Source organism: Ogataea angusta, assembly GCF_019207475.1.
Source record: "Ogataea angusta isolate 61-244 chromosome Unknown 61-244_NODE_10_length_428612_cov_89.696788, whole genome shotgun sequence".
Classification (NCBI taxonomy): domain Eukaryota; kingdom Fungi; phylum Ascomycota; class Pichiomycetes; order Pichiales; family Pichiaceae; genus Ogataea; species Ogataea angusta.
In genome coordinates, this window is record NW_025065224.1 from 343659 (window position 1) to 366594 (window position 22936).

The window sequence follows — 22936 nt, forward strand, 5'->3', positions numbered from 1 at the left end:
TTGATCTGTGGCAAATCTATAGATTGCGGCTCTCGACTAGACTGCTGGCGCTGTATACGGCACTCCTAGTGATGTCAGTGGAAAATTTGCCCTTTAATAGGAAAAATCTAATATTCAGAGAATCCTAGACAAAATTTAAAAAATTTGAATTTTCTCGCATCGAGTCGTGTTTACGCGAACTTTTTTCTGGAAAAATCCAGGCTTGGTAGCAGGTTTATCTTCGCGTTACCACCGCCGCTTGGGGATCCCGTGTTGTAGCTGTTTTCGGTGGCAGTGGCGGCGGGTTGGGAGCTGAAGTGGCCGCCGGTGCGGGCCGTTGCAGATGGTCAGGACGTTGCTGTTGCTGTTGCTGTTGCTCTTGAATAGCCAGTAGTTTTCGAACGCGGGTGTGGACAATCGCTGCGTTTCGCGTAGAGCAGCCGTTCATCCATGCAAAGAAAGAGCCAATCAGGGGCGGCAATGAGATGAGCAGATCAAACAATATATTGGCCTGCATTTTTGAGTACGTAGCGGGATCGATATCGAACGCCTGGCTAGCCATGTGGATCAGCCGGGCGTGTATGGCATACATCAGCAGCGGGCCAATTCCCGGAAGCATCACCAGAATGGGCCCCAAGCCTATTCCACAGTCTATTGGATAGCATCCAAGGAAACACTTGTCGTCGATCCATGCTCTTCGTTGTATTCGTTTCCATGCCTTTTTCTGCTCCTTTGGTGCGTTTTTCGGGAGCTTGAGTTTGCGCGTCGAGCCGTCCGGCAGCGTCTCGACAAACGGGTCTTTGGTCTTGATTTTGTCCCCGGCCAGGTCGTTCCACTTGTCCACCAGGTCGTCGTAAAACGGGATCGACTCGAGCTGGTCTTGGATTGACTGCAGAGTATTCTCTATCGCTGACATCGACGGGTGTGTCGTAGAGTGTCTATCTCCAAATTACAATTGTGCAATTCTGTCCCGTCGGAACCGCACCTGGTTTGATTTTGCTACTTAAATGAAAAACACAGCCTGGATTTAATTTATTTAACAAATGTCGAAACCTCTCGTGGAGACGCGGATCTGGATAGACGGGTGTTTTGATTTTGCACATCATGGTACGTGGACAGCTTTTCTGACTAACTTCAGGCCATGCGGGCGCAATGCTGCAAGCTAGACAGCACGGGACCGAACTTTACGTGGGTGTCCATTCGGACGAGGATATTTTGGAAAATAAAGGACCCGTGGTGATGACGCTGGATGAGCGCCTTGCCGCGGTGGACGGCTGTCGGTGGGCCACAAAGTCCGTTCCGGGAGCCCCCTACGTGACCGATCCTGCCGTCATGGACTTCTACGGGTGCAAATACGTAGTCCATGGCGACGATATCACGACAGATGCCAATGGAGAGGACTGCTATAAAGTCGTCAAGGAGCTGGGTCGGTTTATCGTGGTGAAACGCACACCCAACATCTCCACCACAGACCTCGTGGGCCGGATGCTGCTGTACTCGAAGAACCACCATCTGCGGCCTATTCTGGCCAAGGACTGGCAAGACTACGCTGCTGGACAGCCATCGCACCCTCTTCTTCAGCCCGACGCGGCCAAGCGCTACAAAGACTACGCCACATGCGAGGACGGCAAGAACCCCGGTGTGGCCGTTTTTGCGTATGTCAAGGACACCGGCGAGGTCCACGAGCTGGTGAAGCCCAGCGCAGACAGATTCAAGTCGGCCAAAATATACTATATCGACGGTGGCTTTGATCTGTTCAATCCAGGACATATCGTTGCTTTGAAGAAGCTCAAGGAGCGAGCAACGGCCGACGGCGCGGTTGTTCTTGTGGGAGTCAACGACGACGAGGACGTCAACAAGCACAAGGGCATCAATTATCCGATCATGAATTTATTTGAAAGATCTCTGTGTGTGCTGCAAAGCAAGTACATTGACGGGATTGTTCTTGGTGCTCCTTACAGTCCGACGAAGAAGTACATTCTGGAGTTTCCTGTGCCTGTGGTGAAGGTTTTCCACGGTCCTACCTCCGAGGACGCGGACCCCTACTCCGAGATGAAAGAGCTCGGCATCTACGAGAACCTCGGTAGTCACGAGTACGACAACATCTCGACAGAGGACATCGCGAGCCGTGTTCTGAAAAACAAAGAGGCGTACGAGGAAAGACAGCGGCGTAAGGGGTGGAAAAGCGAGCACGAGAGACAGCTTGAGCAGCAGGAAAAAAAGCTAGATAAATAAATGTATTTGTCGATAAAAATATTTTTCAGTATATGGGGAAGAGAAAACACGGCGGAGGAGGCCAGGCGAAGCGATTTAAAAGCGGCGTGCTCATCGAGCCGGGCCAGATTGGCATCTATGCCTCGTGCAACAGACACAAAGAGGGAGCTGCTGCCAAAGAGCTGAAACAGCTGCTCAACGACAGATGGAAGGAGTATTTTCCGGTGGAGGAAGAAATTAATGAGGAGAATGGAAGGGAGGAGGAGTCTGTCGAAGACGCGATCAAGCGAGAAATTGACGAGATGAACAAGCAAAACCAAGACGCAAAAAATAAGGAGATCGTCAAGGAGATGAACATTAGTTGTGACTCGCTGATCTTCATCAAGACCAGAAGGCCAATTGTGCCCTCCAAATTCGTGACGCAAGTGTGCTGCGAGCTGTTTGACTCCAAGGCAAAGAACACACGCTTTTTGCAGAAACTGACGCCGATCGACGTCTCGTGCAATGCGACAGAGACGGAGTTTCGCAAGCTGGCTGAAAAAGTCTTTCAGGGCCATTTCGACAACGAAGAATCGTACTCTTTGAACCTGATCAAGCGAAATTTCAGCATCATTGACAGAGACACGTTCACCTCGATTGTGGCTGAGCTTCTGCCGGGCCATCGACTCAATTACCGCGCGCCAGACAAGATGATCAACATTTTCTGCTTCAAGAACAACATAGGCATGAGCGTGGTGAATTTCCAAGACTACGACAGACTGTGCAAGTTCAACTTGCAGCAGATTTTTGACCGAGTAAACGGACTGGACGGGAAGGACCTAAAGGACGGGGCAGAGCAGGAGACAGGGGCCGAGTGAATGCTGTCACACCTCGCACCAACAGAGCATTTAAGAAAAATATAGGCCCTATAATGTTTTTTGTGAAAATTTTTATGAGAAAATGGAGGACCATTCGACAGCGGTGATTATTTGCATTGACCAATTGTTCCGCCTGAAGGCCGAACGCCACTGTTGACAATCGCATCTCGTTAAGTTTCAGCCTTGTATGAGCTACGAGTGGTCTGTCGTTTACTCATAACGATTTTCGCCGTCCTGTGATGATTAACCGACCGGGCGGACATACCAGTACCTGGCAGCCACATTTATGTAAAAACGCTCCTCGTGTACAATTTTGGGGCGCCGGCTGTGGGGGAACTGCTGAGAGGTCGCAGATATCTGACGGACAGCGTGGCTGGAGACCGGTTTACCGAACCGATGTCTAACCACGCACCATTCTCGATTCTATGATGAGGAAGATATTCACACTGTAAGAGGGCCTCGGCTCGGTGAACGCAAACAATATACTGATTTAATGACTCTGATGAATCGAGAATTTAGTACATTACATAACGATATTCATTATCTATGCTTTGGTCATACCTTCGTGATGGTTCTTGTGCGAGGCAGGCTTTGTTTGGAGCCCGATGTACTGCTGATAGTGTACGGAAATCACCTCTTCTCGTAATTCCTGGATCTCGTCCCTGTATCGGAAGAGCTCGAAGTCGTCCAGAAACGTGCACGTGGACGTGGCCGTGTCGAGCCTCCGTCGCTTGGAGGACTCCGCAGCTGGCGGAGGCTGCTGTCTGCTTTTGCCCGCGGAATGGGCTTTTTTGAGCCACACGTTGAGGTCGGAGTCGAGCTCGTTCCCCAACGATTTGCGGGTGTCGAAGAGCTGGACTCTAAAGTTGAAGATCTGCTCTAGGTCCTTGATGCTGGTGCTGAAGGGGTCGTAGCGCGAGTAGTGGCGAAAACTAGACTCCATCATGGTCGGTAGGTTGCTGAGACGAAACACAAATGAAACAAACAAACAAGTTTCGCTCGCCCGTCAAACATACTTATTTCGGAATTTCTCATCGGCACTCTCCTAGATAAGATAACAACAATTGTGGCCACTGCGCTATCTCAGGATTTTTTTTTGCTGTGGCGGTGCGCGCTAATTTTAACACAGAGCCGTGAATCGCGACGGGTTTTTTTCTCTTTTCCGGCTTATCACTATCTTGATTGCTCGGCTTCACTATCGCTCGAATTGGAAATCGTCTCGCTATCGCCGTCCAGTTCCAGCCCGATGCCAGAGCCGTGCATTCGCGTCTCCATGTCGCTGGTTTTGCGCGCTGCAGCAATCGTTTCTCTCCCCACTATATTATGCGACTCTGTCTTGCGGTTGTACTTCTCCAGTCCGCTCACGAAATCCACGAGCAGATGGATGGACAAAATCTCAAAAAACAAGTTCACCTGCACCATCCATCTGGGGTCGCGTGCCACCAGCGCCGACCCCATGAGCTGCATCCCCGTGTTGAACCAGTAGCAAAAAAAGGTGGTCACCAAAAGCCCCAGGTTCTCAAACTTGAACCGTCTGTCCACACGTAGCAGCCAAAACATCATTACCAGCACCCAAATGTACAAACAGACGAGCGACGTGAACACCAGTACCGTGACATTGACCCAGTAGCGGACGTAGTGGTTCTTCTTAGTCGTTGAGAAATAGTGTAGCGACGTGAAAACCACCACCAGCACCATGAACACCGCGTTCACAACGTTGGCGGCCACTAGACACCTGTACATCTTGTTGCCGCTCTTGGCGGTTCTTGTTCTGAACTCTGACACCAGCCGGTCGCACAGCGAGTACCACGATATGTATGTGAACGCTCGCAGAATGCACACGGGCACCGTATAGTAGAGTTTGTTGAAGAGTCGCTCGATAACCATTATCCGGTCCTGGAAACAGCCGTCAAATTCCTCCCTCATCAAGCATGTAAAGCGAACAAGGATGATTGTGGAAAAGACGGCAAGAAGCGTAGTGGTCAGTTGCAGATGCAGAGGACGTTTTTCTGTAGCGATCGACTGGACCAGAAATAAAAGCCAGAACCCCACGGTCACTGTGCAGAGCACGAAACTGATGACTATCACCGAATCGTGAAAATCGTCTCTTGTCAGCGGTAGAACGGTGTCGATGATGGTCGCCTGATACGACGACAGATACTCGTTCAGAGCGGTCCAGTCGGAGGCGTTGGTGAAAAAAAGCGAAGGGTACGCATTGTCGACGACAGTGCCGTCGCTCAGGTTGAAACTCCCCGGCTCCAGCTGGAACACTGAGAAATTCCCCTGGAATATGTGTGCTAAATCCATGGAAAGAAAATAAATTAAATAAAATTATTTCTAGCCGTACAGCTAAGCTCGAAGTTCACTCTATTATATTATTTAGGTGGCACTTTTTTCCCGCGACCGGCCCGACCGCGAGTACTTCCTGCCCTCCTTTGGGGCCGGCTTGTTCTCCAGCTCGCGCAGATCGATATTGACCACGTACGACCTTTTTGGTCTCCTGTAGTCGTCGTCGTATCGCTCTGCGTCTGACTCGCCCATCTTGAGATCGAGCTCCTCGATAGGAAGAGAAACGCGGAACTCTGCCGTCTCCTGGAAGTTTCGTGTGCCGCGGCCCTTGCTGGTGATCATTTTGCTTTGTAGTTCACGCACAAACATAAAGTTGTTGACTCCCCGACGGTGGAAAGTCGACGAGAATCCTTCTGGGTATGTGGAGATTTCCTGTCTTTTTGCTGTGCTGGACGAGCCGCCGAGGTCGCCCTGTGGCGACGAGCTGGGGCAGTCGAAGAACAGCAGCATTTTCGAGTCCCTGCCCGTGGACTCGTTTGAGAATCTGTGCGATTTGTACGGTAGCTTCTGCTCGTTGAACAGCTTGGCCACGATTTTGAACCGAATAAATAGGTCGTTTTCGGGCTGGATCTTGGACGATTTCGCGTTTGTGTCCTTGATCAGATGCGTGATCTCGCCATAGTCCTTGAAAGCCTGGTGAATTAGCGCAAGACATTGCGAATGTGGCGTGTCGAAGGGAAGCGAGGCAACATAGACCATGTACTGTGTAGGTTGCCTGGTGATGATTGTCTTGATGTATTTGATGACTTTCGAATGTGAGTCCTGTTTGTTGAATGTCTGTTTTGGAAACCGCGGAGGCAGCGACACCTCCTCGGCGATGGATGAAATCAGAGCGTCCTCGTCAATTCTGCGGACGACCAGCTCTGTGGCCGGCTCGTCTTTGCCGAGTGTTTTTAGCTTTTTGATATCATTTGATGAGGTCTGGAGCGTCCCCAAGGAAAAGCCGTCGAAAAGCTGGTCCACGTAGCTGGAGTTCCTGCTGGCACTCAGAGGCGTTGTTCCCCCTAGTGGGGTGGCCATGCTTGAGACCGGCCCGTACAGGGACCCGCCAGACGTTTTTGCGTTTTCCGGAGCAAATAGGCTCAGTGTGAGCGGCGAGGCAGGGAACCCGGTAGAGTGCGATCTCCGCTCCCCTAGGACGGCTCCGTTCGAGTCTTTGCGGGACTCCACCGCGGGACTCGGGAAAAACCGCGACATGCGGTGCGACAAGGGCGTGTCGTCGAGAGAGCCTGTACTGGCCCAAAATCCTGGGGAAACCAGTGACCCTGTGGACTGTGAGAGCGGATCCCACTGCTGCGAAGAGCCGTTGAGCGATAGCTGGCGTGGCTCGGGCGGATTGAGGCCCAGCAGTTCTGGCGAGTTGACGGCGGTGGATATTTCGTTGCTGAGGTCGTTCCACAGGTTATTATTAGAATCTTCCGGGATAGAGTGGCCATACTGCAGCGGCGACGTGGCGTAGTCGTCGGCTCGGTGGTCTTTTCGGGCGCCCTCAGACAGCGTGCGGGCCTCGTGTGGGATGGTTTTGGGCGACTGTCGCTGCGAGACGGAACTATTCCACACGTTCGAGCCGGCAGGACTCGTGTTTGCAGACCAGATGCTGGATGCGGTGGCGGACTGTCTGGTCAGACTGAGTCCGTGGAACGATTTGTCGAGCCCATTGGGTTTTGCGCTGCCCACAAGGTCCATCGAGGAGCCGCTTTCTGAGGAGGAAGGACGAGCCGAGTAGTTTGTGGTGGGTGATGCCATTGACTGGGCGGAGGGGAGGTGTTTGAACGAGCTGCTCACCGACTCAGACTTGAACTTCGATCTCAGGGGACTGGGGTCGTCAGCTTCCAGATTCAGCTGCTGGAGAGCCGGATCGTAGTCCATCACAAAACTAAGTACTGTTTAATTATTTTCTCCAGAGTCATACCCAAGAAGATTCCGCGCACCCGTGCACCTGTTCTTGTGCCGAAGGGGGGAAGGGCTAGAAGAGAGGAAAAAAAAAAAAAGAACATTAATAAATTACATCAGCAACACGAGTCCAAGCTCTTGCTCTTATTTTTTTGTTTAGGTAAGACGAAAGACAGAGCGACCCAGACGCCCATCCTGCCGCAGAGAATCGCTAGCGTGTGCACACCCCGCCGAAACGTAAGTATTCCGTGCCCCAGAGATCCGTTGGACGCCCGGCTTGTTTGTGTTGGCTCGCAAAGTTTGCAGCGCACCGACAAGCCTGGTGGAGCTTATGCAACGATCACGTAATACCGGGCCCCAGGACACTAACCTCCAGCAATGACCGACAACGCCAACAACCTGGGCAGTATCGACCCTTCGTTCCAGAAGATCATCAAGACGCAGTCGTCCGACGGGCAATTCGAGGACGAGGTGGCGGCTGCGGCCGCCGCAATTGCGGTCAACAATAGAGGTCCAGCGCCCGACGCCGGCCAGAAACAGGCCCAGGCCCAGTACCATGCGCAGTACCAGCCCAGCAGCGGCAAGTCTGGCGCCAACAGCGGGCTGCCACCTCCTCCGACGTCTGCGTCGCCGCCTGTGCACAGCGGGTCTCCCGAGTCGGGCTCGCCGGGCCAGGACGAAAACGGCCGGCCTTCGTACCACGGCAAGCCGCTGAACCAGTCTAAGCGGGCTGCGCAGAACAGGGCCGCGCAAAAGGCGTTCAGACAGCGCAGAAAAGACCACATCGAGGAGCTCGAGAAGAAGCTTGAGCAGCACAGAGACTGCCAGCAGGAGCTGGAGAGTCTGCGCCAGGAAAACATCCGGCTCAAGGAGTACATTCTGTCGCTGCAGAGCAAGATCATCAGCACGGGCGACGCGACAATTGCCAACCCGCCTCTGGGGCTGTTTGGCAACAGCACGTCGTCGAACTCATGAAGGGTGATCTCTATGTTGTTTTAGTGTAGTATAATGGTATTTGTTTTAGCGTAACGGTACTTCTTTACGGTGTCAGAACGGCCGAGGTGAGAATCACCCCGGGAAACCCTACAAACAGTGTACTTGCGCTAGCGTGCTGTCTGCTGGATTTCGCTTCATTCTGGTTGATCTTTGCACAGAGACACATTCCCTCGGCACGTGGAGCTCCAAGGAAACTCAAGTTTGTGCGGATTTCCAACAAATACCCACCGTCTACTGACGCTAGGCATGTGATGGAAATAATTTGAGATTAAAATTTTCGGCTGGTAATTTATCCTTGTATCTCCTTGCTTTTGCCATTGTACAGGAATGAGACTTTTCGGTGGCCACAAATCACGTTCCAACAGCTCGCCGCCGGCCCCCACGCAGTCCGACTCGTCGGGCGAGCAGACAGACGACGCTGCGCGGCCCAGTCGTGAGAGCTCTGCGAGCCCTCGGCCTAAAGTCTTTGCTATGACCCAGGTTGCGCGACGCACATCGTCGCCGATCCGGATCTTCAGGAAGGGCGTGACGAAGGCCGTGGACGAAAACTCGCTCTCCGCGTCTGCGTGCAAGGCGATCGGCGCCACCACGCGGTCCGTGGAACTGATCTCGGAATCGATCTCAGACAAATGGAAGAGATCTGTCGACGCACTTTTGTCCCCCACGTTACCGAGTGCCCCCACTTTCAAGACCGAGGACGAGGACTCCACGAGCACGAATTCCGAGATTGCGGGCGACTACGACGACGACGAGTTCGACCTCGGCCACGAGCCAAAGCCCCTCGTAGCCGAGGAGCCGAGTGCCCCGCCCATGAAACGGTTTTCGCGAGCCCACAGCGACGTTGAGTCGTCCATCATCGGAGGTGAGCCCGCAGAGCATATTGAGCCCGACGAGGGCAGCCGCGAGACCGCCGTGGAGGAAGCGAGTCCGACACGCAAGGTGTTCTCCTTCTCTCTGCCGTTTGGCTCCAACGGCCCCCACAAATCGGGCCGTCTGTCCTCGATCCGGTCGGTTCTGAGCCCCACGCGAACAATCTTCGATCCCGACGACAAGGAGCTGCAACGCATCGAGATCCGCCAGAAGCTGGCGCGACAGGAATCAATCTCGACGGTCGAGGAGGCCGTTTTGTTCGGGGACGTCACAAAGCTCCAAGACAACAAGATCGACGCACTCTTCAAGTCACTCAAGCCCACGGTCAAGCTGCCCCCAAACCACGAACTGCCCGACTATTTGCGCATTTTCCAGGAACTGGAAGGAGACGTCATCATCTTGGGCGGCTACCGGGGCAGCATACTGCGAGACGCCCTTACCAAGCGACGCGCGTGGATCCCTGTGCTCAAGGCGGGATTTAACATCAAAAAAATAGACCTGCTGCTGGGCCCGAAAGACGAGGATGAGCTGCACACGGAGGAAAAAATATACGCGGACGGAATTCTGTCGCACATCGGGCCCGTCGACATCTGCAAAAAGCTCATGGCCACGCTAGACGCAAACCCAAAAGTCCGCGTGCACAATTTCGGCTACGACTGGCGGCTCTCGCTCGACATCCCGGCAGAAAAGCTGTACGCTTTGCTCGAGGACATCAAAAACCGGACGGGCAAGCCGGCGCTCATTGTTGCGCACTCGATGGGCGGCCTTGTGTCGCACTCGGCCATGCAGAAAGACCCGTCGCTGGTCCGGGGAATAGTGTATGTTGGCACGCCTGCGCCGTGCTCGAATATCATGGGGCCGCTGCGGTTTGCAGACCATATTCTGCTCTGCAAAGACCTGCTTACGTCAGAGGTGAACTTCATGATGCGCTCGTCGTTTGTGTTTATTCCGCGCAACGGCGAGCTGTTCAAGGACAAAAACACGGGCGAGCTGTACAATATCGATTTTTTCGACCCAAAAAACTGGATCGAGTACAACCTGAGCCCGATCGTGAGCTCTATCCGGCTAGCGCAGGAGGCAGGCAAGCCCGTGCCGCCGCACGTGAAGCAGCAGTCGCGGTTTGCGATCTCTTTCGACGAGGCCTACGACTACCTGTGTCGCACGCTCAAACGCACCTCTGAATTCCTCGATTCTCTTGAGTACGACGAGTCGCGCGAGTATCCGCCGATGGCCGTTGTCTACGGCAACGCCGTGCCGTCTGTACGGTACTCGCTTGTCGACGGCGTCGACGAAATCAAAATGGGCCACTACTACCATTTTTTCTACGGCCCTGGGGACGGAGTCACCAACCAGAAATGGGTGTTCCCGGAGAACAGAGGCTACCCGCTGGTCGGCAAGTTCAACTCCACGCTGGGCCATGTGGCCCTGCTGACCGACCTAGACTGTATCGGCAAGGCTATGCTGGCCATAGTCCGCGCCGAGCAGAAATAACGAATATTTGCACCATGTATATTATGTATCAACAGTCTGCTTCTTCTGCGTACTTGACCACTAGCCACAGACTGCAGCTGCAGCACTGTATTATGAGCTCGTACTGGCCGTCTTCCTGAACGGTCCCCTGGTCAAGATCGGCCTCGTGGAGCTCGAAGCCGCCAGGGTAGGTGCACCGCGGACAGCTCTTGGTCCAGCGCAGCTCGTGGTCGTTGTCTATTATTTCAAAGTCGTCCAGCGAGTATGTTTCAAGGCCGTCGCCGGTCGCTACGCCCAGCTTGGAGAGCTCTTCCTGCCGCAGGGCGTCGTACTCCTGGCGTTTTATAGGATCGACCAGCACCCGATAAGCGTCTGTGATTCTGGCTATCTCGTCGCCCTGAGTCTGCGTCCCGGTCTTGTCCGGGTGTGAGGAAAGCAGCTTGCGACGGTACGCCTCCTTGATCTGCGCCACGGACGCCGTCGTCGCCACCCCCAGAACCGTGTAGTGAGACTCCATGGTGTCCAGGCTGTGCACTGAAAAAATTAACTTAATTTATTTGATTTAATTTTTTTTTCGTAAATTTTTAGCATGGATTCTTATGTCGAGCTGGACGTCAAGACGGTGGGCGACGTGGCCGACTCCGTCGTGGTGAGCTCATGCGTGAACGGTGTCGAGCTACCTGAGGACGTGTCCTTCGACCTGTACAAACACAAGGACGCCTATCTGGTCCACGGAGAGTCCGAGAACTTGGAGTACAAGGGAGAAAGCATAGGTGACGACCAGACTTACTACGTGGGAGTGTTTGATCCGCAGAAAAAAACGGTCGAGCTACTCAGGGCGCCATTGTTGTCGACACGCGTCACGTCAAAGAGAAAGCTGTCGATCCCCAAAATCAGACAGCTCGATGTCCAGCGGAACGTGCAGAGAAACGCTTTGGGCGAGGCCTTTGGTACAAAGAAGGCCAAGAAGGCCATTCTGGACCTCGAGAAGAACAAGATCGACGCGTCGAAGCTGGAGACCGAGCAGTCAGATATCATCGACTCGATCAAGGTCAACACCTCGATGCTGCCGTCCAAGAGCGAGATGCTGGACGATCTCAACGAGCACAGGGTCATTCCGCAATTCGACGTCGACGCAACCTCTGTGGACGACATCTATCCGCTCGAAAATATCATCTCCAAGAGAGAGCTGGCCAGCATCAGAGTCGACAGTCTGCAGAACGACAGCATCAAGGCCAAGGACAAACTGGACCTGCTACCATACTCCAACTCGCGCTATCTGCTAAGAAAGCTTTCCTCCATCTCCAAAGACACTCCCGACCGCAAACTCAAGCTGCAGATGCTGTATTATGTCTCGCTTCTGATGGGACTGTACGCCAATCGTCGCGTCCATGCCAAGGACCAGCTTCTCGAGTCGCTCAACCAGCCGCCCGTGGTGCTTGTGGACTACGTGCTGAAAAATTTCAGCATTTTGAAAAAAAATAATCGGAATTATTTGATCGACCCCAAGTGCGAGGACAAGATCCTGTGCTATTTGTTGGCGCTGATCCTCAAGCTGGACGAGTACCAGGTGGAGGTCTCGCCTCTGGCGCAAGAGCTGTCGCTTAAGCCGTCAAGACTGACGTCGTTGTTCCGCTCGCTCGGCTGCGTCATCAAGAACGCGACGGCTGCGCAATGCGAGGCATTTGGCGTGCCGAAGACGGCAGCCAACAACTACAAAATCGCCACGCTCAGGGTGCCGTTCAAGGCCCCGGAGCTTGCGAGACGTGGGGGAGCTAGAAGATAGGTGGAGCTGCCCACTAAATTTAGGACAAAAATGTAACTTATACATGAGTAAGCCAGAAGAATGTACAGTCAGTTAGTTTAATTATGTCTTGCCATGTATTGAATACAATGAATACATTTGCCTCATTATCGTAGCAACATTAGTGCGAGCCGGTTCTGAGCCGGTCTCTGATGGAAAACACACACATTATCCAGGCCATGAGCAGCGAAACCACGCCCACACTCACGTTCATCGTGAACATTGGGGTCAGACCTCTGTACTCAAGCGCCATAATGACCGGGTCCGTGCTCTCCATAAAGACAAGGCCGCCACACAGCAGACAGAAAGACGTGAGCAGCTCTGTGAACGGTCTGGATGGCCGGAACGACTGGCTCTTTGGGAAGAAGATCATTAGCAGGAAGGTCACCAAGCGGACCACAGACCCGTACGTCAGAAGCGATCCCCACTGCACATGGACGCTCGTGGACAGCTCGGAGGCCTGCTGGTGCTGCGACATCAGCAAACCGGTCCAGAAGATCGTGAACGCTGGGAACGGATTAGGACTGAATCCTGGGGTCACGTGAGCAGGACGGTAGCCCTGGACCTCGAAATCTGAGCCGACCTGGGAGTAGAACTTGTCCAGCCGCCAGTCGGCGAGTTTCAGCTCGGCCACCACGCCGCACAGGCCGGCGCCGATGTACAGGAACGCGATCGACACGTGCTGGAGATCTTTGGCCGTCCATGGACCGCCCGGAGCAGCCAGATGCTCGAGAAAGATGTTGGTGGAGCCGTAAAACAGTATAAGCGAGCTTTCCACCATCTCCATTGTGATCATGCCGTTCTTGGGCTGGATCTTGTACCAGAACGACGTAGGCTTCTCAAAAGGCAGGATATACGACCTGTTCCAGGCCCAGCCGAGCTTGGTCCAGCCGCCGCAGTATCTGGCGAGCGAGAGGATTCCGAGACTGAAGAAAACGCCGCCTTTTATGAAGTGAGCCAGCAGGTTAAACACGTGACCACCCATTCCGATGCAGCTGAGCACAGCGATGCCCGTTGGGGCGTAAATTAAGAAGTAGCACAGCATGCCGTAATTAAGGACGTGGAAATTAAACGTCGAGGCCAGTCCGAAGACAGACACAAGTTTGGCGACGGGGGCCAGCTGGAACAGTCTTGTGAGCACAAAGTCGGGTTTCTGCGTCGGAACAGGCACCGAGTGGTGGCTGGTAGGCGTGGACGAGCCGTGGTCCTCGAGATCGAACGAGTCGGCGCTCAGACGGTGCAGACGGTCGTCCGAGTCGTAGAGCGTGCTCGACGGCGACGCAAACCCGTTGAGCTCGCTCATCTGGATGTCTTTACCGGGCAATGGCGCGTGCGTGGCTGGCGAAGGGCCCTCAAGCCAGTTTTTGGCTGTGTAGACGAACGAGCTGAACAGATGGAGAATGACAAGGAAAAACAGGCCGGTGCTCATTTTCGAGTACGCGTTGTTTGGGTACAGGTCCGGGGCGTTGCTGATGAAGAGCGAGTAGCTAAAGAGCGAGGCGATCACCATGGCAGACTGCACGGTCAGCGATGGCAGGAACCATTTCGAGTTGACGTTGCGCAGAACAAGCACAAGCGGGTACACCAGGATGTAGGCGGCGTAGACAAGCCCCAGATGGACGTACAATTGCGACTTGTACGGGGACTTGACGGTGAAGTAGGACGTGGTGTTGTAGGCTTCCCAGAACAGTCTCTCTGCTGGAGTCAGTTCTGTCTCGAGGATAGGCACACCGTGCATGTGGTGGGCCTCGTGTGCGACGGGGACCACCGTGCTGAGGTTCAAGGGGGCAGAAAGCGTGGAGGTGGCGTGGCTGTGGGCTTCCATGTCCATGGCCAGGACGCTGTGGCAGGCCGCAGCGGCCACAAACAGTTTAATCCAAAAGGTGTTCATGGAGGAGTGGGAGGTTGGAAGAAAGAATAGGAAAACAAGAGGTTTAAATTGCATGGGTACATATCAAAATCGGCCCACCAGATGCTTGTAGCCCGAAGCCCACTAAAAAAATTCGGATTCAAATAAATCGGTTCGGAACGCAGCTGGAAGCGCGAAACTTCGGTTTCTGGAGCGCGAGATGGCCAGCATCACGCTCCACAAGTCTGTGTGCCCGAACAGAGCTCGTGGGACCCCCCGGAAGCTATCGTAGCACCGGGAACTTTCCTGAGCCCAGATTCTTTCTAGGACGTGTACCACCCAGATGCTGTTGCCAAACGGCAAGGAAGGGAACTTGAGAGATTGCTGATTGTGGGCCCTGGCGGTGCGGAAAGTTGCTAGGTGGGGGAAGTGGTGCTGCTGAGCCACTTCCGTTTGATCCTACCGCGACAGCAAGTCTCTGGGGCCAGATATCAGCTCCCAACGACGCTCCCTCTGGCACTTTGACAGGTGTAGAAGCTTCCCGAATTTTTCTAGTCATTAGACCTGCATTAAATCCGGCCAAAACGCTTAGAGAACAAACGGCTCGGTAGAAAATGGGAGCCAGTATTACCTCATGCGGATTACGAGCGTGGTTTTTTCTCATCGATTAGTCATCGCAACGCACCCCTGCACGCGCAACCCTGTAGCACATCTCTACCCCAGAAACACCGCTTTTTCCATTTGTTGCCATACTGCCATGCCACGAGGAATCCTGAAAAACGCGCCCCACGACGCCGAGTACCGCGCCGACGAGCCCGGCACGCTCAGCCCGGACGCGACCGAGTTCGACCGCAAGAAAGTGATCGAGAACACGCGCCTCAATTCCAAGCTGTTCAGAGACTCGTCCTCCAAGGGCGACCTGATCCGGTCCAAGATTCAGGAGCAGAAAGAGCGTCTGCACCACGCGGGCAGCCTGGAGCACCTCAAGTGGGACGAGAAGAACATTCTGATCAACGAGCTGGAGAAAAGCGCAACGATGAAGATAGACGAGCCCAAGACTCCGTACGAGGGGGGGTTCGACCCAAATAACGACTACTACCGCTCGGACAACGAGGAGGACGAGATGGAGGCGCTCGATCTGGGCGAGGGCGTCGACGACGGCGCGCCGGTGTACAGCGAAAATAGAATCGAGGTGGTGGAGCAGCCCGAGGAGAAGCCTGGGTCGGAGCCTGGGTCGGGCGACGAGAACAAGGAGCTGTCGCCCGAGGAAAAACACAGGATGTTCGAGGAGAGACGCAAACAGCACTACCATCTGAAAGCGAACCCTTTGAAAGAGCCGATCCAGGTCAGCGACGAGGAGGAATAATAATATTAATATGCACTAGCCTCTTTTGATGGAAAGAATAGTATGTGTGTCGATTTTTGCGCTAAAACAGAGCTTTTCCAAGCGCAGCAGCTCGTTCTCGAGCGCCTCGAAATCGTCGGACTCGTACGCCTGCTGCTCCAGCTCCCGCAGCCGCTGGCCGTACGTCTTGCGCCACCGACAGTACTCGCCGTACGTGGTGAAAAATCGCTCGCCCAGCTCGTCGCTCGAGCGCAGCTGGGTCTTGCGGTCCACACAGAACCACTCGCCCGCCCGCGTCCACACAGACAGTCCTTGCAGGCGCTCACAAAGACGGCACTCGGCGATGGTGGGCATGTTTTTCGCGGTCAGCTTCTGCTCCACGGGCTCAATGGGAAATAGCAGTTTTTGTATGGTGTCCGGAAGCCACCTCCCAAGATAGAAGTGGCTCAGAAAAATGCCAAAGTTGGACACATGGTGCTCGTTGTCGTGGTTGGTGGCCACCTTCGGGAAGTGGTGGTAGAAGAAACTGTTTTTGTCGGGGATTTCGTCGAGCTTCCAGAAATCCTTGAACGACTCGTTATGGCGGTCGAAACACCGGTGCAGCTTGAAGTTGGCCATCTGCAGATACCTCTGCACGCCTTCTGCCTCCAGAACGGGCGCAGACGCATTCAACGACTCGAGGTCGTCTTTCTGTAACGATAAGTCATCAAACATGAGTCTGACTTTTTTTATCGGATACAACTTGGTAGATCCGTCATCGGAGGTGCGACAGCGTACGTGGGCACGTGATTATGCTGCACGTGGTGTTGCGGCCGGATGAGGGGAGGGGAGGGCGGTTTGGAGCCCTGTGCATGGTTTCGTATTTCGCGCGGGTGGCCAACGAGTGGTCCCTTGCGTGTGACATGTGTCACGTGATCTGTATTCTTTTCTATCGCGGCGATTGCTAATGGCGGAGAAGAGATAGTACGCGGCGGGCTTTTGGCAGAATTAGGCAGACGTGCGGTGGAGGTGTTTGGACGCAGACTGATTTATTTTCCAGATTACATGACCGGCGTTTGGATTCACACAATAGTGAACGCGGTCTTGGAATTGCATGACCAAGATAAATTCAGAATAGGAATTTTGCCCAGACCGTCGCCCTTCCCTTGGCGAGCCAGCGCGAGATCTCGAAGACCCTGTAAGACCCTTTTTTATTGACGGAAAAATCACAACGCTTGGTGTGGGGTAACAGAACCCTGGACAGTAATCTGGAGTAACCTGATTAGCCAGCCGTGAGGGGCGTGCTTGCACTATGCAAAGCGGTCATGCGGGGATGTACCCGAAATTATCCATCTTTGTCGGGATCTTGCGTGGGTGCTGCATATCTATTGTTTGCATTCCCTTGTTTCGGCGAGAAGAATACGTATTTTTCAGTGGGGTAGCACGGCACCTGGGTCATTCGCGAGGAGACAGAACACGTATAAATACACCACCACTGGCCTCTCCAGCTCTACTACTGCTCAGCAATGTCTGAATCCATCCGCTCAGACACAAACTCGAAAATCGAGGCCGTCAACGACTCAAAACGCTGGTGGTCCTCCAAATTCTCCCTCAACAAGGACGACGCCCCTCCGCAAATATACAACAGAACCCTGTATCTCTCTATCTTTGTGTTTGGAATTCTTGGCTGCGCCAGGGGTTACGACGAGGGCAATATCGCCGGAACCGTTGCCCAGACCGCGTTCATCAAGGAGTTTGGGCTCAAGGACCCGACCAAGACGGCGTCTGAGCTGGCCAACCTCAAGTCCAACATCACGTCGATGGTCCAGCTGGGCTCGATCGGCGGCTCCATTGTGTCCATCTACGCTGCCGAGGCGCTGGGCAGAATCAGAACGTTGCAAGTGGGCTGCTTTGTGTGGGCCATGGCCGCCATCATCCAGATCACGAGCCACTCCATTGGCCAGCTGTATGCTGGCCGGCTGATCGAGGGCTTCTGCATCGGCACGACCGTCGTGTGCGGGCCCTGCTACATCTCCGAGTGCGCGCCAAAGGCGATCAGAGGAACGTGCAACAACATCTTTGCCGGGGCGGTGTATTTCGGTATCATGACGGCGTATTTCGCCAACTACGGCACCGCGCTGCACCAGACCGGCCGCAACCAGTGGATCTACCCTACGTCGCTGAAAATCGTGCTTGCCGGGTCCATCCTCATTCTCTCGATGTTCTTCTGCATCGAGTCGCCCAGATGGCTCATCAAGAAGGGCAACATGGAGCAGGCCCTCATCAACTTCAGCAAGCTCAGACACCTCGAGCCAGACCACCCGTACATTCTGTCGGAGATCGCCGACATCAACGAGCAGCTGCAGGTCGAGCGCGAGGCGATCCGCGGCACGTCGCTCTGGACCAACGTCAAGTCGCTCGTCACCGTGAAAAGCATCCGCATCAGAATGGCGCTGTGCATCATGATCCAGATCCTGGGCCAGTGGAGCGGCTCGAACGCCATCACGATCTACGCTCCCGAGCTGTTCGCCATGGTGGGCAAGTCCAAGCAGACAGACAGAATGATGATGACGGCGTTCCTCGGCGTGGTCAAGTTCACGTCGGCCTACCTCAGTGCGTTCTTCCTGATCGACTTCATCGGCAGAAAAAAATCGCTCTACGCAGGCATCACGATCCAGCTCATCTCGTCGCTCTACTTTGCCATCTACATGACGATCGTGCCGCAGGCCGCCGAGGACGACGTGGTGCTCACTGCGTCGCAGGTGCGCGCCGGCAAGGGCGCGCTCGCCTCGATCTACTTCAACGGAATCGGCTGGACCATGGGCTGGAACTCGGTGCAGTACCTGTTCAACTCCGAGGTGCTGCCGCTGCGCGTGAGGTCGCTCGGAACTGCCGTCGTGATGGCGTTCCACTTTGCCAACCAGTACGGCAACTCCAAGGCCGTGCCCTCGATGCTGCTCGCCATGACCAACTACGGAGCGTTCTACTTTTTCGCCGGCGTGTGTCTGATTGGCCTCATTTTCGGCTGGTACTTCCTGCCAGAGGTCACGGGCAGATCGCTCGAGAGCATGGAGGAGCTGTTTGCCCTGCCGTGGTACCTGATCGGCAGACGCGGCGCACAGCTGGCCCCAGACCACTCCGAGGTCAACCGGATCCACTTCAACCCTACGGGCCACGGCAACGCGCACGCGGGCGACATCGACATCGTGATGAAGGAGCAGACCGAGAACGTCGAGTACGCCGACGACAAGGTCGCCGACAGGGAGCTCGAGGAGGTGAAATGAGTGGATATTTATTTTATGTAAGAAAAAAATTATTTATTTATTTATTTTATCGTGAACATGCCCAACAACGTGTCCCAGGAGCTTTTGTCCGTGGACTACGACACGTACTCCTCGGATCTGTCTCCGCTGGAGATCGACACGCTCAAACAGTACCAGAACCTCGCGCTCAACCTGCTGCAGCTGAAAAACGACATCGTCACCCTCAACAAGGAGGTCGACTCCACCTCGGACGGACTGTCGCGCGGGGCGCTCACAAAGGACAGTCTTCTGGAGGAGCTGCGCGAGCTCGAGACGAAGATCTCGGTGATCTCCACGCTGTTCAAGTCCAGCGTCTACCAGGTGGTGGTGAACAACTCTGGCGATCTCGCGCAAAACAACGAGCTCACTACATCCATCCAGGACGACACCATCTAGCTTTCTGTCTATGTATTTTTACACGTCGAAAATCACGATTTTCCCGTCGTTGCCGCACGAGCTGAACCGTAGCACGCCGTGGCCGTCCGTCTGGAACGGCCTGAGCACGTTGATCGTGTTCTGGTGCACCGTCAGCAGCTCCCCGCTGTTGGCGTCGCTCGAGCCCTTGAGGTCCAGCTGTCTGAACAGGTTCAGCGCAGACTGGCTCTCGTGGCTCGTTTTCGTCTTGGTGGCCGGGTCGTCGATCGCGTACGTGTGCTGCCAGCCGCTGCTGTCTCCTTCAAACACGATCGGGTGGCAGTTGTGGCCTGCGGCAATGACCTTGGACGGCGACGCAAAAATCAGCGTTCGGAACGGCAGGTACGACGTTTTGGCCGTGACAACGCCCGCAACCTCCTGCTCCCCAGGCCCAGGGTACACAAAGTACACCGCCGAGTCGTTGCCGACGGCCGCGACGAACGAGTAGCTCGGGTCGAACTTGACGTCGTGCACCCACGAGCCCACGTTGTAGTCCAGACACAGCGTCTGGAACGGCAGTCTCTCGCCCCACACAGTGGCCGGCGGCTTGGTGTCGACGCCCTTGATGTACGTGGAGAACACCCGCACATGGCCGTCGGTCGACCCGCACGCCAGCAGCACGCTGTTCTCGTGCCAGTCGAGCGACAACACCGTCGACTTGAGCGGTCTCTTGATGTGTTTCGAGATCCACCAGTCGTTCTCGACCTCAAAGTAGCACACGGCAATCACCCTCGCGGACGAGCCGACGGCAAACTTGGACCCGCAGGGGCTCCATTTCACAGACGTGGCCGCTCTGTTGATACGCAGCAGAACCAGCGTCGGCTTGTACTCGCCGCCCGCAGTGGGCTCCCAAACAAGCGCGTTTCTGTCCTGCGAGCACGTGACGATCTTGCCGTCCTTGCTGATGTCCACCGCGGTGACGGTTTTGTCGTGGTGCTGGAGAACAGCCAGCAGCTTGGGCTTACCGGCAGCAGACAGGTCGTAGATCTCGACGTTGTTCTGGCGCGTGATGGCGACGCTCTTGCGGTCCTGCGAGAAGCAGTGGTCGTAGATCGGGTCTTTGGAGAGGTTTAGTTGGATAAATTGACTCATTCAGGAGGAGCTCTCTACTGAGGTTGAGGTGGCGAAAATGTAAAAAAATAATTATATTTATTTAGCTGGTAGCAGTCAACCAATTAACAGCAACAGATCATTGCGGGCGTTTTCTTTTCCCTCCCTCATACGTAGCGACGCCGAGTAGAAGGCCGAGTACGAATACCAGACTCGGCCATTGGCCGACAAACACTGACAGCACGGCCGGACCGGGACAGAACCCGCTCAAGCCCCAGCCGACGCCAAACAGACAGCTGCCCGCCACCAGAGGGGCGTCGATCTGGCGTGCGGTGGGCAGTTGGAACGAGGTCTCCAGCACAGGCCGCGCAAGCCGTTTTTGCAGCCTCAACCCGGCAAACGCAACGGTCACGGCTCCTCCCAGCACAAACACCAGCGACGGGTTCCAGTCGCCGGCGAGGTCCAGAAACGCGCGCACGGTGGCGGGGTTGGCCATTCCGCTAAGAAGGAGGCCCACGCTGAACGCCAGGCCGCATACGAAGGCTGCAGCGTTTCTGAGCGACATGAAGATTGGTTGTATTGCCCGAAATGTAGCAATTCGGTAGATAAATTTGGAGATCAGCATATAGAGAGTGGACATTGGCATAGACAAAATTCGCATCTTAGCGTGTAACGACACGGGTCGCTATAACATTAGAGGCCCTATCTACAGGTAACTATGTGCCAGGGTGGCCGTTACTATGCCGCCACCTAGGAAACACCCCACGGCCACCATCGACCGCGGAGACAGCCGTGCAAGACCCATCACCCCGTGTCCGCTCGTGCAACCGCTGCCCAGACGCGTGCCGTAGCCAACAAGAAACCCCGCCGGCAGCAGCACGTACCACGGCGTGCTCAGCGACAGCTCGGGCCAGTCTCCGGTGGCGTGGCTCCAAACAACGGGCCCGGCAGCCAGGCCGGCCAGAAACGCAGCGTCCGGCCAGATGTTCCGCCCAGAAACGACGCGGCCGATCATGCCGCTGATTCCAGCAACACGGCCCAGCAGAAACAGATACGCGGTGCACGCGAGTCCGATCACCGCGCCGCCCGCCAAACTGTACCAGTACTCGCTCTTCATGGTAGAAATATGCTGAAATAATTATTTTGGCCCGTGTACGGGTGAGATCTGGTCTATGTCGTGAGTGTCTTCGATCTTGATCTCGGGCGAGGACTGTGTCTGCTCCTCGTTTGCACCGGACTCCTGCTCCTTAGCATTTTTGAGAGGTTCTCGCAGCGGTTCCTTCCACCGCTCGACCATGTCGTTGTACAGCACAGAGCTCAGCTCTGCCTTGGCGATGTCCTTGCGGAACTGCGGGCTTTTTAGCATGCTGAGCACATGCAGACAGTTTGGGTACACCAACTGTTTCGCGTACTCGGGCCGTCGCCAGTACTCCAGGTACTCAAGATAGTTGAGGAACTTGTCGTCCTCCAGGAACCCTGTCTGGGCCAAATACGTGAGATACTGCATATTGGCAAGCGACTGCACAAACTGACACGTTAGCAATCAACAACGGGCACATACCTCCAGCTCGATCTCCCATCTCGTGGGCAGGTCCTCGTCGGCGACCTCAGCCATATGAAATGTTATTAGTTTATTTTACTTTGTTTTATTTATTTTATTTTATTCCATTTTATTTTATTTTATTTTTACTTTACTATTACTTCGCCTTTCATGTCCCAGCCCGCCCGCCAAAGCCACCTCGTCGGTCGACATCTGCAACTTCTGGACGCCAAGCTGAACGCCGTGGCCAGAGCGGCGAAATTGAGCAAGTTCCAGGTCCTCATCGCCTTGCTGTACCCGATACTGATACTACTCGGCCAACTGGTCTGGCTTGCTTCTCCCCGGGAAACGACGAACAACTACTTCACCTCGAAAAGAAACATCTTCAACGTCCTTTTCGTCAAGAAGGGGTGGCTCTGGACGTCTACTGTGTACATTCTGCTGCTGCTCAGAGTGCCCAGCACGTCGCGCTATTTTAGTGCGGACTCGCTGGCTGGCTCCCTCAAACAGTTTGCATGCGTGACTCTCTGCTGGTTCTTCTATTCGCAGTGGTTTTTTGGCCTGCCTATCATGGACAAGATCTTCATTCTGACTGGCGGCTCGTGCGATAATATTCCGCAGGCACGGGCCACCGACCCGCAGAAATTCAGACTCATGGACTCCTCCAGCCTTGATCTCTATTATTCCAGCTCGCTGACCTCGTCGCAGTGCCGAGCCATCAAGGGCCGGTGGACAGGCGGCCACGACCCGTCCGGACACATGTTCATTCTGTCTCTGAGCTCTATGTTTCTGATTCTCGAGTGTGCGCGGTTCTACACGCTTGACGACCTGGCCACCGAGATACGCAACTTCAACAGCGAATGGCGTGTGTTTTCGCGCACTAGGGACGCCGCAAGCCTCCGCCGCTTGCTCAAGGACTACCCGCTGGTGTTCATCTCGCTTCTGCTGTGGCTCTGGTTCTGGATGATTTTTGTCACCTCTGTCCATTTCCACACCCTGCTAGAAAACATAGCAGGTCTCGTCTT

The 22936-nt window shown here is 54.7% G+C and overlaps 20 protein-coding genes across 20 annotated transcripts; 7 read left to right on the forward strand and 13 right to left on the reverse strand.

The window, feature by feature from the left end:
* Positions 1-214: 214 nt before the first annotated feature.
* On the reverse strand, positions 215-895 carry KL928_004673 (uncharacterized protein; the record flags this gene model as incomplete). The annotated part of the gene is made up of 1 exon (XM_043205397.1): positions 215-895. One exon carries the CDS (start codon positions 893-895, stop codon positions 215-217), a length of 681 nt encoding a protein of 226 aa, XP_043058165.1.
* Positions 896-1131: 236 nt separating this feature from the next.
* KL928_004674 (uncharacterized protein) lies at positions 1132-2214 on the forward strand (the record flags this gene model as incomplete). The annotated part of the gene is made up of 1 exon (XM_043205398.1): positions 1132-2214. One exon carries the CDS (start codon positions 1132-1134, stop codon positions 2212-2214), a length of 1083 nt encoding a protein of 360 aa, XP_043058166.1.
* A 32-nt stretch (positions 2215-2246) lies between these two features.
* Positions 2247-3050, forward strand: KL928_004675 (uncharacterized protein; the record flags this gene model as incomplete). The annotated part of the gene is made up of 1 exon (XM_043205399.1): positions 2247-3050. One exon carries the CDS (start codon positions 2247-2249, stop codon positions 3048-3050), a length of 804 nt encoding a protein of 267 aa, XP_043058167.1.
* Positions 3051-3450: 400 nt separating this feature from the next.
* KL928_004676 (uncharacterized protein) lies at positions 3451-3996 on the reverse strand (the record flags this gene model as incomplete). Its single annotated transcript, XM_043205400.1, has 2 exons — positions 3451-3473; positions 3612-3996. 2 exons carry the CDS (start codon positions 3994-3996, stop codon positions 3451-3453), a joined length of 408 nt encoding a protein of 135 aa, XP_043058168.1.
* A 227-nt stretch (positions 3997-4223) lies between these two features.
* KL928_004677 (uncharacterized protein) lies at positions 4224-5357 on the reverse strand (the record flags this gene model as incomplete). Its single annotated transcript, XM_043205401.1, has 1 exon — positions 4224-5357. The coding sequence occupies one exon, from the start codon at positions 5355-5357 to the stop codon at positions 4224-4226; it is 1134 nt and encodes a 377-aa protein (XP_043058169.1).
* A 72-nt stretch (positions 5358-5429) lies between these two features.
* KL928_004678 (uncharacterized protein) lies at positions 5430-7268 on the reverse strand (the record flags this gene model as incomplete). Its single annotated transcript, XM_043205402.1, has 1 exon — positions 5430-7268. One exon carries the CDS (start codon positions 7266-7268, stop codon positions 5430-5432), a length of 1839 nt encoding a protein of 612 aa, XP_043058170.1.
* A 402-nt stretch (positions 7269-7670) lies between these two features.
* KL928_004679 (uncharacterized protein) lies at positions 7671-8554 on the forward strand (the record flags this gene model as incomplete). The annotated part of the gene is made up of 2 exons (XM_043205403.1): positions 7671-8254; positions 8344-8554. The coding sequence occupies 2 exons, from the start codon at positions 7671-7673 to the stop codon at positions 8552-8554; spliced, it is 795 nt and encodes a 264-aa protein (XP_043058171.1).
* Positions 8555-8615: 61 nt separating this feature from the next.
* KL928_004680 (uncharacterized protein) lies at positions 8616-10649 on the forward strand (the record flags this gene model as incomplete). The annotated part of the gene is made up of 1 exon (XM_043205405.1): positions 8616-10649. The coding sequence occupies one exon, from the start codon at positions 8616-8618 to the stop codon at positions 10647-10649; it is 2034 nt and encodes a 677-aa protein (XP_043058172.1).
* Positions 10650-10677: 28 nt separating this feature from the next.
* On the reverse strand, positions 10678-11145 carry KL928_004681 (uncharacterized protein; the record flags this gene model as incomplete). Its single annotated transcript, XM_043205406.1, has 1 exon — positions 10678-11145. The coding sequence occupies one exon, from the start codon at positions 11143-11145 to the stop codon at positions 10678-10680; it is 468 nt and encodes a 155-aa protein (XP_043058173.1).
* Positions 11146-11217: 72 nt separating this feature from the next.
* On the forward strand, positions 11218-12414 carry KL928_004682 (uncharacterized protein; the record flags this gene model as incomplete). The annotated part of the gene is made up of 1 exon (XM_043205407.1): positions 11218-12414. The coding sequence occupies one exon, from the start codon at positions 11218-11220 to the stop codon at positions 12412-12414; it is 1197 nt and encodes a 398-aa protein (XP_043058174.1).
* A 139-nt stretch (positions 12415-12553) lies between these two features.
* KL928_004683 (uncharacterized protein) lies at positions 12554-14323 on the reverse strand (the record flags this gene model as incomplete). Its single annotated transcript, XM_043205408.1, has 1 exon — positions 12554-14323. The coding sequence occupies one exon, from the start codon at positions 14321-14323 to the stop codon at positions 12554-12556; it is 1770 nt and encodes a 589-aa protein (XP_043058175.1).
* Positions 14324-14564: 241 nt separating this feature from the next.
* Positions 14565-14945, reverse strand: KL928_004684 (uncharacterized protein; the record flags this gene model as incomplete). The annotated part of the gene is made up of 1 exon (XM_043205409.1): positions 14565-14945. The coding sequence occupies one exon, from the start codon at positions 14943-14945 to the stop codon at positions 14565-14567; it is 381 nt and encodes a 126-aa protein (XP_043058176.1).
* Positions 14946-15038: 93 nt separating this feature from the next.
* Positions 15039-15647, forward strand: KL928_004685 (uncharacterized protein; the record flags this gene model as incomplete). Its single annotated transcript, XM_043205410.1, has 1 exon — positions 15039-15647. The coding sequence occupies one exon, from the start codon at positions 15039-15041 to the stop codon at positions 15645-15647; it is 609 nt and encodes a 202-aa protein (XP_043058177.1).
* A 15-nt stretch (positions 15648-15662) lies between these two features.
* On the reverse strand, positions 15663-16340 carry KL928_004686 (uncharacterized protein; the record flags this gene model as incomplete). The annotated part of the gene is made up of 1 exon (XM_043205411.1): positions 15663-16340. One exon carries the CDS (start codon positions 16338-16340, stop codon positions 15663-15665), a length of 678 nt encoding a protein of 225 aa, XP_043058178.1.
* Positions 16341-17185: 845 nt separating this feature from the next.
* Positions 17186-18810, reverse strand: KL928_004687 (uncharacterized protein; the record flags this gene model as incomplete). Its single annotated transcript, XM_043205412.1, has 2 exons — positions 17186-18703; positions 18775-18810. 2 exons carry the CDS (start codon positions 18808-18810, stop codon positions 17186-17188), a joined length of 1554 nt encoding a protein of 517 aa, XP_043058179.1.
* Positions 18811-18946: 136 nt separating this feature from the next.
* On the forward strand, positions 18947-19303 carry KL928_004688 (uncharacterized protein; the record flags this gene model as incomplete). The annotated part of the gene is made up of 1 exon (XM_043205413.1): positions 18947-19303. The coding sequence occupies one exon, from the start codon at positions 18947-18949 to the stop codon at positions 19301-19303; it is 357 nt and encodes a 118-aa protein (XP_043058180.1).
* An 18-nt stretch (positions 19304-19321) lies between these two features.
* On the reverse strand, positions 19322-20413 carry KL928_004689 (uncharacterized protein; the record flags this gene model as incomplete). Its single annotated transcript, XM_043205414.1, has 1 exon — positions 19322-20413. The coding sequence occupies one exon, from the start codon at positions 20411-20413 to the stop codon at positions 19322-19324; it is 1092 nt and encodes a 363-aa protein (XP_043058181.1).
* Positions 20414-20510: 97 nt separating this feature from the next.
* On the reverse strand, positions 20511-21488 carry KL928_004690 (uncharacterized protein; the record flags this gene model as incomplete). The annotated part of the gene is made up of 2 exons (XM_043205416.1): positions 20511-21056; positions 21138-21488. 2 exons carry the CDS (start codon positions 21486-21488, stop codon positions 20511-20513), a joined length of 897 nt encoding a protein of 298 aa, XP_043058182.1.
* A 21-nt stretch (positions 21489-21509) lies between these two features.
* On the reverse strand, positions 21510-21986 carry KL928_004691 (uncharacterized protein; the record flags this gene model as incomplete). Its single annotated transcript, XM_043205417.1, has 2 exons — positions 21510-21872; positions 21933-21986. The coding sequence occupies 2 exons, from the start codon at positions 21984-21986 to the stop codon at positions 21510-21512; spliced, it is 417 nt and encodes a 138-aa protein (XP_043058183.1).
* A 234-nt stretch (positions 21987-22220) lies between these two features.
* On the reverse strand, positions 22221-22898 carry KL928_004692 (uncharacterized protein; the record flags this gene model as incomplete). Its single annotated transcript, XM_043205418.1, has 1 exon — positions 22221-22898. The coding sequence occupies one exon, from the start codon at positions 22896-22898 to the stop codon at positions 22221-22223; it is 678 nt and encodes a 225-aa protein (XP_043058184.1).
* Between the last annotated feature and the right edge of the window lie 38 nt (positions 22899-22936).